Consider the following 15791-nt stretch of genomic DNA (forward strand, 5'->3'; position numbering starts at 1 on the left):
GACAAGCCAAAGAATGAGACAGAGGATTATCAAATATCATTTATTTGATGAGACTTGTATCTAGAATATATTAAAACCTCATATAATTCAATTTAAAAAAAAGACAATCCCAAAAAAATCAGGCAAAGGATCTGAGTAAATCTTTCTCTAAAGATTGGCAAACGGCCAATAAGCACATGAAAAGATGCTCAACATCATTAGTCTTCACAGAAATGAAAATCAAAACCATAATGAGATGCTATTTCATACCAACTAGGATGGCTAGAATCAAAAAATCAGATAATAACAAATGCTGACAAGGATGTGGAGACACTGGAAACCTTAAACACTGCTGGTAGGAATATAAAATGGCGCAGATGCTTTGGAAAACAGTCTTGCAGCTCCTCAAAGGATTAATGTAAAGTTACCATATGACTCAGCAATTCCATTTGTACACAAATGTTTATACCAGCATTATTCACAATAGCCAAAAGGTAGAAACAACCCAAATGTCCAGCAATGGATGAATGATAAACAAAACATAATGTAACAAAATGAAATAGCACTCATAAAAAGGGATGTATTACTGATACATGGTACAACATGGATAAAACTTGAAAATACACAAACTGAAAGAAGTCAATGCAAAAAAACTCGTACTATATGATTTCACTCATATGAAAGTCTAGGATAGAGAAATCTGTAGACAGTAGGTTAGTGGTTCCGTAGAGTTGCTGGGGAGGGGAACAGGGAGATGATAGCTAAAGGACCCTAATGATGAAAATGTTCTAAAATTGACTATTTTGACGGTTTGCACTATCAGTGAATACAATAAAAACCAATGAATTCTACACATGTCATGAGTGAACTATATATGAGTTATACCTCAATAAAGCTGTTAAAAAATCTAATGTAGTAAACTTCTGTTCCAAATGGCTATAGAAATAATATAAAAATTAAGTGCTTATACAAATTTTAAAAAGCTTAGAGAAATTCAAAGATTTCTAGAGGGTAATTGCTTCTTACACTTTAAATGCACTAGCTATTTAAGATTTTTTTTTTTTTCCTAAACGCTTTGAGAGGGGAATAAGGGTGTTAGCTTGTAGTTTAATTAATGACCATGGTTACTAGGTTATAAGAAGCAAAAAATATCACTTTATTCAAGTTAAAATTTTAATATCTGTTACTTGTATAAAGGAGAAGTTCACGTAATATTTTTTCCACGTAATATTTCTAATCAGGAAGACTCCTTAGACAAATTAGACATATTCATATTTTAATGTAATAATGTCTCTTTTTTTTTGCCTTTCCTAAATACGGAACAATAATACTGTTAACATGCTTTTTAAATCTATATTATCTTTGAGGTTTCCATGAGAGCCACTGAGTAACCACAAAGATTTATCTTCCCACCTTATGGCAAGTAGAATACCAAAATAATTACATATTTGATCTTTTATTTATAGTAACTAGCTTAATGACTATACAGGTTAACTAAACAAATGTCTCAAAGATCTTCCTTTCTATGAATCCAGATACCCAACAGGCTTTCTTAAGTAGATGACTGTAGCAACTATCAACTTTGGATATTTCTCATTAGACTAACTCCTTCTCACTGTGCATAAGATAAGATTTGTTTTAGGGGTACTAGCTCAAATTCAGAAACTCAACATAAAAACTCAATTTTTATACCTTAGTATTTCTCTCAACCCATAGCTAAGGCTTATCTGCTTTGTTTAATAAAACAGTTATTTATCATTATTAATACATTCAAGTAAAAACAGTTAGACTAATAAAAGACCTACATATCCAATGACACACTATTTAACCTAAGTGTACCTTCTTCATATGTAAAAAGAGAGCTAACACCTGTCCTATCGACCTCTTAAGATTCTTAATGAAAATCAAATGATATTAAGGAACAAGCTAATATAAATATGGAAGTCTGATATAAGACAGAGAGGGCATTACAAATCAGTGGGGGGAAATTCACTACTCAATGAACTGTTTAGATAGTATGCACTATAATGACATACACTAATGTATTTTAGAGCACTCTATCATTTATTTCAATACATCCCCACCACCTGCAGTTTCTCACACATAATATGTATTATTTTTTTAATGAATGAATGAGTGAATGCTCTATCAAAAAGCAAAAATGCGTAAGAACAATACTTACCTCAGTACGTTGTCAGGACTGATGAGAATTTATTGAAAGCATCTAGTGAATACTTGATACATAGTAAGCACTAAAATATGTTAACTAATCATCTTATGGGGATAGAATTAAGATGTATTCCTGATTATTGTAATTACATTAACCTCATTTAAAAGAAAGCAACTCAAATGATACACTTAAAAGTGATTAAGAGGGCTTCCCTGGTGGCGCAGTGGTTGAGAGTCCGCCTGCCTGATGCAGGGGACACGGGCTCGTGCCCCGGTCCGGGAAGATCCCACATGCCGCGGAGCAGCTGGGCCCATGAGCCACGGCTGCTGAGCCTGCATGTCCGGAGCCTGTGCTCCGCAACGGGAGAGGCCACAACAGTGAGAGGCCCGCATACCGCAAAAAAAAAAAAAAAAAAAGTGAGTAACATGATAAATTTTATGTTATATGTTTTTATCACAATTTTAATAAAGGGACTGTTAGGCGACAATAATGCTTACCTTATTAAATTTATCACTCACACCCCATGTGCTATATATTATTCCCCATTTTAATATGAGGAAACATTCAGAGTACTATTTTGCCTGAGGTGTCACCCAGCTAATGGCAGAGCGTGGATTTACTAGCAGGTCTGTCAGACTGCAGACTCCTTTATGTAACATTGCCTCTATATAAATGATTAAATAACATAGACAAATTATTAAATGCCAAACAAAAATAACTGCATTGTACACATAAGAGACATTATTACCTAGAAGGATTAAGGTTTTTCTTCTCAGCTGGGTCTGCCTCACCACTTTCCGATGACTCATTCTGGGAACAACCAGAATCTTTAGCATTTAAAACCTTCTGTGTTCTTGAGCTGCCTTCATCAGTTCTCTTCTGCCTTTTAAATGGAATAGTTTTTTTCCCAGTATTCTTAGATGATTGGTTTGTTTTTTCAGCAGGTTTTTGTTTACTGTTATGATACAATGACAATTCACTTCTTACTGAAGAATTGCTAGAAAAAGGACCTAAAGGATTAAATGATAACCTAAAGTTAGTATAATGTTTGATTATTTGGCTCACTAAAATACCAACATGATTTATATTTTACATGTAAACACATACACACCCCAATCTCATAGGCTGTATTTGTTTTCTTTTTTTTTAAGATTTTTTTTGATGTGGACCATTTTTAAAGTCTTTATTGAATTTGTTACAATATTGCTTCTGTTTTATGTTTTGTTTTTTTTGGCCCCGAGGCATGTGGAATCTTAGCTCCCCGACCAGGGATCAAACCCGCACCCCCTACGCTGGAAGACAAAGTCTCAACCACTGGACTGCCAGGGAAGTCCCTCATAGGCTATATTTGTTTTCAAGTTAAATTCATAAACTATGCAGCTCCTCAATTTATAGATACACGTACCAAACCTTTTAAATTTATCACGAGTTTCCAAAACCATCCTCTCTGGCTCTGCCCACTACTCTTCTAGTCATCCTTAAGATCCTGGTATTTCCCCAAGGTCCCAGCTTCATCTTCTCACTCTATGTACCTTCTCTGAGGGACCTATCAACCCATAACTTTAATTACTATCTACATGCTGATATCTACAATATTCACCTATCACTCTCCCCCAAATCTGCCACTCTGGTTTTATTTCCTATCTTAATGAAAAGTATAACTAACTACCCAGATGCCTAAATCAGAAATCTGAGTCATCCAAGACTCCTGTCCCTATCCACAAGCAATCCCTAAATCCTGTCATTTTACTGTTTTTTTTTTAAATGTCTCTCAAATCCTCTTCTTTTAAGCTCTGCTGCCTGTCATTAGCAGGGCCTTCCCCGCCCCCCCACCCAGTACGCAGGCCTCTCGCTGTTGTGGCCTCTCCCGTTGCGGAGCACAGGCTCCGGACGCGCAGGCTCAGTGGCCACGGCTAACGGGCCCAGCCGCTCCGCAGCATGTGGGATCTTCCCGGACCGGGGCACGAACCCGTGTCCCCTGCATCAGCAGGCGGACTCTCAACTACTGCGCGCCACCAGGGAAGCCCTAGCAGGGACTTTTATCATTTCTTATCTGGATCATTAAAACAGCCTCTTAACTGATCTCCTTTCTCTAGGCTTGCCATTCTTCAATCCATCCTTCACACTGCTTCAAGGGATCATCCTTGGAAAACACAAACTGAATCATGACAATCCTGGTTAAAATCTTTTCGTGATTACCTATAGCTTAAGGATCAAGTCTAAATATTTTAAATTCTAATTTATTACTACATCTAGAGTGCTTATTTCATTAATCGTAACTCTCAGCACTCTCCTCCAAACAGACAAATCAAAAAAAAAGGCAGTAGTCACTTAGCTGACTCCTAATCCAATCTTCAGGAAGCCTTCTCTAATTCCCAAGGCTAAATTAGGTAGTTTTCTCTCAGTCCTTTGACAATGTTTATCATACATCTGATTGTTTACTTATCATTCTCTTCCAGCAGACTGGCAATCCTTAAGACCAAGATTGATGTTTTACCTATCTTTATATTCCTCATGCCTAACAGCAAGGGCAGGATTATGGTGAAGCAAGAGTAGCCTAGGGTAGAAAAAAATTTTTTCCCAGTTTTACTGGGAAAAAATTGACATATTAACACTGTACAAGTTTAAGGTACAGAATACAATAATTAATATATGTATATATTGCAAAATGATTATCAGAGAGTATATCTTAAAAGTTCTCATAAGGAAAAAATAAAAATTCTAACTAGGGTGGAAAATTTAAAAAGGTGTTTACTCCAAGTCACTCACACAACCCTTAGACCAAGTGTCTCTTTAAATTTCCCATTCTAGGTTGCTCATTTGCCTCATCTAGACCTGGCCCAGCCTAACACCATTCCTGCCTCACAGTGGAAACTCAATAAATGTTTCTTGACATATATGAAAAAGCAGGAGGGTCACATGTACACTACAGGCAGTAGATCAAGAGTCAAGAAATCTGGGTTCCATTATTTTCCAATTCTAGCACAAAGGTCTATAACCTTAGGGGGAACTTATGTTGCTTTTCTATGCTTCAGACTTAGTTTCTGCTTCCATCAGATGAAGGAGTTTGGTGATCTGTAAGCATTCCTCCACTTCTGTGACTCCCTACTTGATCAGCAACCCAACATATCTCAGGACTGATACGTTTCAGGTCTTTTTTTGGTAAATTTTGGAGTTCCAGCATACTTATTCAAGCTCTGTAAGACTTTTACTAATCCATATATTTACATGTTCATTGACCATAGTAGTTTCCAGCAACGTGGGTCAAAAAGATGAGTTCTCCATAGGAGTAACAGTAGTAGTTAACATTTTAATACTAAGTATATGCCATTTAATACTTATAACAACTTAATGAGGTGGAAGTATTGGTAATCACATTTTACAGAGTGAGAAACTGAAAAAAGTAATCTCAAAGAGGAGGAATCATAATTTGAACTCAGATCTAACTCAAAAATCCAAGAAGAGCTGCAACAGAATAAACATTTCTTACTGGATTACAATTCAGTAATTCGTAGCAACAAGACCTCACAGATACAGTGCCACATATGTACTAGTCTCTCACTTACTGATTTAAATGCCCCACTCGATAGTATCTACATATGTAAATGTTACCTTACCATATACCAATCTTTCCATGATCATCTCCTTTAAAAAATTCTACCAAAACAATAATTGTTTCATATTATACAGAAAAGAGCTGGCATAGCAGGTCTAAGAATGCTATCCTTTGAAAGGCCTGCTTGCAAAGTTAGCCCTTAGCCCTTGGGTAGCGTGTAGGCACTTGAATTTCAGGAGGGCTCCCATCATTTCATAACTGGTAAATGTGGTTTAGTGTGCCTAAACTGCTTGTGCAAAAAATATGGTTTATGACGAATACTTGCTTTTCCTTCAGGGAGCCTGTAATTTTAGGACACGCTAGGCAGAGGGTGCCTAGGTGACCATCGCCAATAAAATCTTGGGCACTAAATCTCTAATGAGCTTCCTTGATAAACACTTTACAAACTTGTCAAAACTAGCTAGAGGAACTAAGTGCCTCCTGTATGAATGCACTGGGAGAAGACTCTTGGAAGCTTGCACACGATTTCCTTCAGACTGTCCATGTAACTTTTCTCTGCTGATTTTGCTTTGTATCCTATCACTACAAGGTAACTTCAGACATCCATTATCACCTTTCCCACTTCACTTTTACCTGATGACCCTGCTTACTATTCCACTAAGAAAACAGAAATGTTCAGAAGAGTACATCTTCACTGTGTGGCTGAACTACACTGACTCCATTTTGTCAGTTCCTTCTTAGTCCCACAGTACCATCCCCTTCCCCTCAGTGTGACTGAGCTTTAGCCTCCTCAAAAGGAATATGCCCAAGCCAGATACGTTCCCTATCAACTTTTATCCTTGCCTTAATCTGATATGAAAACTGGAAGAATGCCTTTACTGACTCAGATGGTTAAATGAGACCCTCGGAGGGGAGGAAAAGCCCTGGTTCCTATCTGTGCAGATGTGCTTCTCCCTAGTAGTCAGAATCTATTTTTAGCTCTGGCCCCTTTAAATCTCCCTGTACCCCTTCTGGCTGTGCGGAGTGCAGCTGCAAATGCCTTTAGATCATCAACCACCTGATCCTGCCTTTACAACCAAAATAAACTTCATAATTGTACTTTATGGAGTTGCCTGGTTTTTCAGTCTCAAAGTTCCTTCTCAGTTTGGAGGATATTATTCAATGTCTCCACTGCCCAACATTTACCTTCGCACCATCAACTCTACCAACCTATTTCTAAGTGCTGCCATATACCCTGCCTTTCCTCTTTTATATGATATACTGTCCTTGCTCCTGTCTAGAGCTAACCCTTTTACTATGGACTGGACCACACCCTACCCCTTGCCTACACAAGGACTGTGATCCTATATTTATCCTCTACCTTTCTACAAGGTCGTTTTCATGAGTAGATAAGCTGATGTAGTAGTATCTTGCATATTAAGAGAGAGACACCTTCCCTTGACCCCACATCTGCTATGTCCCTTTATCTTACTGTCTTTCCTACCTCACTTCCTACACTCCCTTGAACCCCACCTCCAATCAGGCTTTTGGTCTCATCATTCTACAGAAACAATTTTTATCAAGGTGACCAACAACCTCCATGTTGCCAAAACCGTATTGTCAATTCTTAGCTCTCATCTAATTCAGGCCATGAGCAGTATTTAAAATAGTTCATCACCCAATAGTTAAAATGCTTTCATTACTTCACTTCTATAACCCTAAGTTCTCCTCATTTTCCTTTAACCTCACTAACTGCTCCTTTTCAGTCCTTTTGATGGATCTTCCTTTCTCTTCCCTACTCCTAACATTGGAGTCTCCCAGGACTCAATTATTAGCTTTCTTTCTTCTCCAAGTATAGTCTATTACTAGATGATTTCAAGTAGTCCTGAAGTTTTAATGATCACCTCTATATTGATAACTCCCTAATTATATGTCCTCCCAGATCTTTCCCCCCAACTTTAGACTCATTTTATCAAGCTATCTCCTCAATATATCTACTTCGATATCTAATTAACATATTACAACGTAAAATCTTGATATCCTTCCCAAATCTGCTTCTCTCATATCTTTCCTCATCTCAGTAAACCTTTCCTCACCGCAGCAAACAGTAGATCCATTCTTCTGCTTGTCCAGGCAGAAAAATCTGAATCATCCTTGAAGCCAGCTCTCACTCCAATTCATCAGTACTTTCTGTGACTTACCTTCAAAAATATCCTGAATCCAACCATTTCCATTCTCTTCCCTCCAACCTCCTCCTAACTACTCTCCATGCTTCCATTTTTGCCCAGTCCTAGTTCCCTCCCTACACTGCAGTAATAATAATCCTTTTAAAAGATAAGTCAATCAGGTCACTTTATTGCTTAAAATTGTCCAGCAGCTTCCCAATACACTTTGTCTAAACTCATTATCACAGCCTGCTTCTCTGACTTCATCTGCCCTGGCTTACTCTCTTCTTCAGCCATACTGACTTTTTGACATTCCTCAAGCTTTTCCAGCATGGTCCATCAGTACTTTTATTATACTAATACTGTTACCTTGGTCTGGAATGCTCCACACCAAATTATTTACATGGCTCCCTCCTTCACTTTATTCATATATGTGCTCTGAAAGATCCTAATCAACTCTTACTGCTACCTTTTACAAAAACAATATTCTGCTCCATTCTCCTATCTACTCCCAGCTCTGCCATTTACTTCCCAACTCTAATCTTTATGTGCCTTGTTTTTCTCAATTACCCATCACTGAATGAATTATATATCTATATTGTTGATCTTCCTCCAGTAGAACGTAAGTCCTAGAAGAGCAGCAATTTTTCATTTCTGGTTTTATTCTTCCACAGCTGTATCCCTATATCTAGAATACTGTATATGATAAAGCCTCATAAATATCTTTATAATTAATTGATTTAATATTTCTATTGATAATCCAATTTAAATTTTTCCTCATGAGATTTTTCTCAAGAGAATGGGAGTATAAATCAAACATAGAGGCTCTTATAGAATGAACATAATTTAAATAAAAATACTTACTCTGCTCTGATTTTACCACCCACCAATTAGATGGATGTCTGGAAATTCTTCGACTTCTTGTGACAGTTGAAGTCAATTCTTCAGGTACAATTTTGTTCTTCTTGGACCCATCTGAAAAACGCTTCTTTTTGTGTTCCTTATCTTTTTTCTGATTCTCTGCATGAGGAACATTGGTGCTACCTTTCTTGCTTCCTAAAATAAAGAATAAAAACAATTCAAAATCTACTGCACCAAAGAATATTCAGAAAACCAGAGCAGATTATTAAAAAAACCTCTCAATTACAGGAACTTCTTAAATTTATTCTGTGGGCTTTTCATCTCTATTTTTTAAAAGTCACATGTTCTCAATAAAATCTACAACTTTCTCTCAGTTAAATGCAAACTTTTCACATCGCATGATAACTAACATATACTCCTGAATCAAAAAAAAAAAGTATACTCTGAAAAGGAAAAATGAAATATATGACTCCTTCCACTACTAAAGTCCCCTGTAAAAAAAGGTTAACTACTGCTTTTCTTTTTTAAAATAATTCATGATTTTTGTCAATCTAATTCATGGAAGAGAATATTTTAAGGAAGTTTTCAATAAAGAGATCTTTCCTATATGAAGGAAAAAAGATTGTTTCTTTAAACAGAATTTAAAGAGGAAAAAGAATTTTTAAAACAACGACTATGGCAAGCAATAAAAAGCTAATGAAAAGGTTTGGCATCAATAGTAACTTCATTTTACTACACAAGCAGGTAGATAAGAAAAGATCTAAGAAAAGGGACAGATAAATTCTAGTTTTGTTTTTGAGACTGACAACCAGGAAGAAGGGGAAATCAGAGAAATAGAAGCTATTTTAATACAAATATTACATCTAAAAGATGCACAACCACCAAAATGAGTTTAAAAATGGAAATTTTCTTTTTTTCAGAAGATTTAGAACATTAGATGTTAGTAGATGTAATGAAGAATTTTCTTGACCAATGAGTAGATCAAGACTAGGATTTTTGAGTTTCTGACACAAAGATTTCTATGAGATCCAAAGAAGGAGTTAAAATCATAGCAAGTAAGAAACTCACAGAGTAAATGAACTGCATAAAAGTATATAAGACCAGGGGCAGTGGCCAAGATGGTGGAGTAGGAAGACCCTGAGCTCACCTCCTCCCACAGGCACACTAAAATTACAACTATTTACAGAGCAACTATTGATGAGAACAATGTGAAGGCTAGCAGAAAAGACCTCCCACAACAAAAGATATAAAGAAGGAACCACAATAAGACAGGTAGAGATAAGACAGAGTCAAGACCCAGGGTGGGCAACCTACAAACAGGAGGATAATTACAATTGCATGGTTCTTTCCAGGTAGCCACAGGTCTGAGCCCCACACTGGGCTCCCCTGACTAGGGTTCCTGTACCAGGAAGACAAGCCCCCCAAAATGTTTGGCTTTGAAGGCCAGTGAGGCTTACTTTCACAAGAACCTGAGGGCTACAGGAAATACATACTCCACTCTTAACAGGCAAAGGCACTGTAATTAAAATGGCAAAATCTCAAATACTCCAAGGCCCAGGGCAGAAGCAGTAATTTGAAAGAAGCCTGTGTCAGAATCACCCGCTGATCTTGGAGACCCTCCCAGAGAGGCAGGAGGCAACTGGAGCTCACCCTGGGGACACAGACACTGGTTGCAGTCATTTTGGTGAACTTGTTATATCACAAGGACACTGCTGTCGGCAAGCACAATTTTGGAATCCTCTCTCTAGCTTATTAGTGCCAGAACCCAGATCCTCCCACCCGCTGGTTGGCACCGGTCCTGGGATGCCCGAGGCCAAGAAGCTAGCCTAGTGGGGACCCAGCCTTACTCACCAGTGAGCCAGCACTATCCCCTGGACTCCTGGGACCCCACAGCCAACCACCAGGATTCAGCCCTACCCACCATCAGGCTGACACCAGCTCAAGGAATACCAGGGCTCTACAGCCAAATATCCCAGGACCCAGCTCTGCTCACCAGTGAATGTACACCAGCACCAGGACACCCTGGGCCTCATAGCCACCCATGTCAGGAACAGGTCCTGCCCACCAGCAGACAACATCAACCCCAGGAACCACCTCCCCAGGCCACAGCCCCACACACCAGCAGGCCAACAGTAGCTCCAAGACCGCCAGCACCACACCCAGCCACCCCAGGACCTGGCTCCGCCCACCAGCAGCCAGCAGCCTCCACATTATGCAGGGCCAGAAAACCAACCAGATGGGGGCAAGCCTGCCTACCAGTGCACCCACAGTAATCAATCTGCCACAACTGAAGGGCCAACTCAGCCCACACAGGGCACCCCTAGAGCATATAGCTTTGATGACCAGAGGGCAGGTCACTGCTGGGCACCCACTGGACATCTCATAAGGAAGGCCACTTCCCCAAGATTGGAACTGTAACCAACTTACTAAACACATAGAAATAAAAAGAGAATTAGGCAAAATGAGGTGACAGAGGAATATGTTCCAAACAAAGGAACAAGATAAAGCCCTAGAAGAACTAAATGAAATGAAGTTAACCCTTTACCCAATAAAAAGTTCAAGATAATGATCTTAATAAAGATGCTCAAAGAACTAGGGAGAATGGATGAACACAGTGAGAAATTAGAAGTTTCTAACAAAGACTTAGAAATTATAAAGAAGAACCAAACACAGCTGAAGAAATACAATAACTAAAACTAAAAATACACTGGAAGGAATCAACAGCAGATTAGATGCTACAGAGGTATGGATCAGTGAACTGGAAGACAGAGTAGTGGAAATCATTCAAGCTGAAGAGAAAAAATAAAAAGAAATGAGGACAGTTTAAGAGACATGTGGGACAACAACATCAAGTGTACTACCACTCACATTATAAAGGTCCCAGAAAAAGAGAGAGAAAAGGGGCGGAGAACATATTTGAAGACATAATAACTGAAAAGTTCCCTAATGAGGTAAAAGAAACAAATGGTCAGGTTCAGGAAGCACAGAGAGTCCCAAACCAGATCAACCCAAAGAAGACCACAGTAACACACAATGAAATTAAAATGGCATATGACCCAGCAATCCCACTCCTGGGCATACACCCAAACAATTATAGTTTAATTAGAAAAGATACATGAACCCCTATGTTCATAGCAGCACTATTTACAATAGCCAAGGCATGGAAACAACCTAAATGTTCACTGAAAGATGAATGGATAAAGAACATGTTATATGTATACAGAATAGAATATTAGTCATAAAAAAGAATGAAATAATGCCATCTGCAGCAACATGGATGGACCTAGAGATTATCATACTAAGTGAAGTCAGAAAGAGAAAGACAAATACCATATGATATCACTTCTATGTGAATCTAAAATACAACACAAATGAACATATCTATGAAACAGAAATAGACTCACAGACATAGAGAACAGACTTGTGGCTGACAAGAGGGAGGGGGAGTGGGGAAGGAAGGACTGGGAGCTTGGGATTAGCAGATGCAAACTATTATATATAGGACGGATAAACAACAAGGTCCTACTATATAGCACAGGGAACTATATTCAATATCCTGTGATAAACCATAATAGAAAAGAATATGAAAAGAATGTATATATGTATAACTGACTCACTTTGCTGTACAGCAGAAATTAACACAACACTGTAAATAAACTATACGTCAATAAATTTTTTAGAAAAACAAGTTAAAATGGCCAAAAAAAAAGAAAGATTAAAAAGAGAATATTAAGAGCAGCAAGGGAAAAGCTACTAGTTACATACAAGGGCACTTCCATAAGGCTACTGGCTGACTTTTCAGCAGAAATTCTGCAGGCCAGAAGGGAGTAGCACAATATATTTAAAGTGACAAAAGGGAAAAAACCTACAAACAAGATTATCTGGCAAGGCTATCATTCAGATTTGAAAGAGAGATCAAAAGTTTTATCGACAAGCAAAATCTAAAAGAGTTCAGCACCATGAAACCAGGTTTATAAAAAGTGTTAAAGGGACTTTAAGTAGAAAAGGCCACAACTAGGAATATAAAAATCATGAAAGGAAAAATCTCATTGGTAAAGGCAAATATACAGGAAAGGTAGTAGATCAACCACTTATAAACTTAGTAGAAAGGTTAAAGGACAATAGTAGTAAGTCGTCTATATCCATAACGTAGTTATGGGATAGTAGTTAAAGGATAAATAAAACATGATATATATACGATGTCAAAAAATTTTAAGCACGGTAAATACGGCGTAAAATGCAGGGTTGTTAAAATGCATTCAAACTTAAGAGATCAGCCACTTAAAATAATCATGTAATACATATAGATTGCTATATATAAATTCCATGTTAACCACAAGCCAAAAAGCCATAACAGACATATACACAAAAAGGAAAAAAGAATCCAAACATAACACTAAAGGTAGACATCAAATCACAAGGGAAGAGAGCAAAAGAAGGAACAAAAAATAACTACAAAACTATTAACAAAATGGTAACAAATAAATAACTATTAATAATTAAGTGTAAATAGACTAAATGCTCCAGTCAAAAGAAATAAGACTGAAAAATAAGACCCATATAGATGCTACCTACAAGAGACTCACTTCAGATCTAAAGACACACACAGACTGAAAGTGAGGGAATGGAAAAAGGTGTTCCATGCAAATCAAAAGGAAGCTGGGGTAGCAATACTTACTTCAGACAAAACAGACTTTAAAACAAAAACTCTAACAAGAAACAAAGGACATTATATAATGGTTAAGGGATCAATCCAAGGAGAAGATATAACAATTGTAAATATATATGCATCCAACATTGGAGCACTTAAATATATAAAGCAAATACTAACAGATATAAAGGGAGAAACTGATAGTAAAAGTAAGAGTAGGGAAGTGTAAACCCCACTTACATCAATGGACAGATCATCCAGACAGAAAATCAACAAGAAAACACTGGCCTTAAACAACATATTAAATCGGATGGAATTAAAAGATATATACAGAACATTCCATCCAAATTTTGCGTGCCCATGGAACATTCTGCAGGATGGATCACACGGTAGGCCACAAAACAAGTCTCAGTAAACGTAAGAAGACTGCAATCATATTAAGCAACATTTCTGACCACAGCACTATGAGACTAGAAAACAAGTATAAAAACACAAACATGTGGAGGGGATATGGAAGAAAAGAAATAGGGGAGGGAAACTAAGAGGTACAAAGTTCCAGCTGCAAATAAATGAGTCATGGGTATGAAACATATGGTGTTGGAATATAATCAATAACTATGTAACATCTTTGTATGGTGACAGATCTTAACTAGATGTGTCATGGCAATCAGCTTGAAATGTATAGAAATACTGAATCACTATGTTGTGTGACAAGAACTAACACAGTGTTGTAGTCAATTATACTTCAAAAACAAATAATCTCATAGAAAAATACATCAGATCTGTGGTTATCAGAGGTTGTAGGGGTGGAAGGAAAATTGTATGAAGGCAATCAAAAGGTACAAACTTCCAATTATAACAAATAATTACTAGAAATGTAATGTACAACATGATAAATATAATTAATACTGCTGTACATTATGTATGACAGTTGTTAAGAGAATAAATCCAAAGAGTTCTCATCACAAGGAAAATAATTTTTTTCCACTTCCTTAATTCTATATCTGTATGAAATGACAGATGTTCACTAAGCTTACTGTGGTAATCATTTCATGATGTATGTAAGTGAAATCATTATGCTGTATACTTTAAACTTATATAGTGTTGTATGTCAATGATATCTCAATAAAACTGGAAGAAAAAAAACAGAAAATAGTATATAAGGCCAACAGAGTAGGCACATATAACCACATAATTAAGTATTAAATTATACAGAATAAAAAGAAGAAAGGACAGCATAATAGGGGTTGAAATCTGGACATACAAGACTAGAGCTATCACTAAGAAGGTAAATTTGGGGAACTAATTCAGACAGAGTTGATATCTAATGCAAAGAAAAAATGTTCTCAAGTTATGAATGTAAAGGAAGAACAGAAGGAAAACTATTAAACTTGGGAAATATAGAGACCGTCATCAAAATTTATAGATGAAATGAGAAAAAGTAATCAATAAAAAGATACAGAAGGAAATCAAACAAAGAACATGGAGAACCAGAATATTACAGTATCAGAAGTTAGCTGGTGCTCAATTAGGCTAGAATGAAAACTACATCTTAGTCGTCTTTATTACCTATAACATATAACATTATGTCTGGTACACAGGCTCTCAATAAATACGCATTAAAATAATGAATTCAGGTTGAAGCCTATATTTCACTAGGCAGTGATACTGGCAAAACTGCTACCCAGCATGAGCTATTTTAGATACTATCTAAATTTTGATACTCAAAATGTGGTTCACAAAAAAAAAAATGTGGTTCACAAACCAGCTATACCAGCATCACCTGGAATAGACTGTTTACAAATACAGAATCTTGGGTCCCACCCCAGACCTACTAAATCAGTTTATTAATCTGTATTTTAACAAGACCCTCAGTGAATTCAAATGCACATGCAAATATGAAAAGCACTGTTCTAGGTGCTTTAGTCATTCTCCCAGTTAAATTTGACTGGGGAGTAGAGGGATAAAGGATAAAATGAACCAAATTCTGTCATGAATTTGAATCTCTAAGGAGAGCAGTATCACTCTCTGATTCTACTTTAAGAATAAGTTACAGGATTTGGCAGTACTTTAAATTTGGGATAAAATACTGATAAAAGAGAACTGATTCATGCTTATAAGGTACATTCACCTTAATTATACTGAACCAGGCACAAAAATTTTAATTAAAAAAAGAAAATAATCTATTTTACCAATATTATGCTTAATAGTATCAACCAATACTTTCGAAGTGATGATAATGGAAGACATTAGAAGAGTTACCACAAAGTAAACCTTGTCAGTAAATAAGATCTTTTAGGGAGTAGATATAGAAAATAATAAAGAGTCAATTTACAAAACACTAAAGCAAGAATGAGAACTTTCAACATGGTTGACAGTGATTAGTAGTTTAAGGAATTATTTGTACAACAGCAAGAATCCTCACTGATG

General features: G+C 36.9%; 1 protein-coding gene across 7 annotated transcripts in view; it reads right to left on the reverse strand.

Annotated features, from left to right (window-relative positions):
• CENPC (centromere protein C) overlaps positions 1 to 15791 on the reverse strand; it is an 89799-nt gene that overhangs the window by 31826 nt on the left and 42182 nt on the right. For all 7 annotated transcript variants that reach the window (XR_004526687.2, XM_019928105.3, XM_019928103.3 and 4 more), the window contains 2 exons: positions 8714 to 8905; positions 2898 to 3159 (listed from right to left, as the gene is read on the reverse strand). Coding sequence is in view for 6 of the 7 variants with exons in the window: in XM_019928105.3 (XP_019783664.1) it covers positions 2898 to 3159; positions 8714 to 8905 (454 nt within the window). In the remaining variant the exon portion in view is untranslated. The remainder of the gene's footprint in view (positions 1 to 2897; positions 3160 to 8713; positions 8906 to 15791) is intronic.

Source organism: Tursiops truncatus, chromosome 5, assembly GCF_011762595.2.
Source record: "Tursiops truncatus isolate mTurTru1 chromosome 5, mTurTru1.mat.Y, whole genome shotgun sequence".
Taxonomy (NCBI): domain Eukaryota; kingdom Metazoa; phylum Chordata; class Mammalia; order Artiodactyla; family Delphinidae; genus Tursiops; species Tursiops truncatus.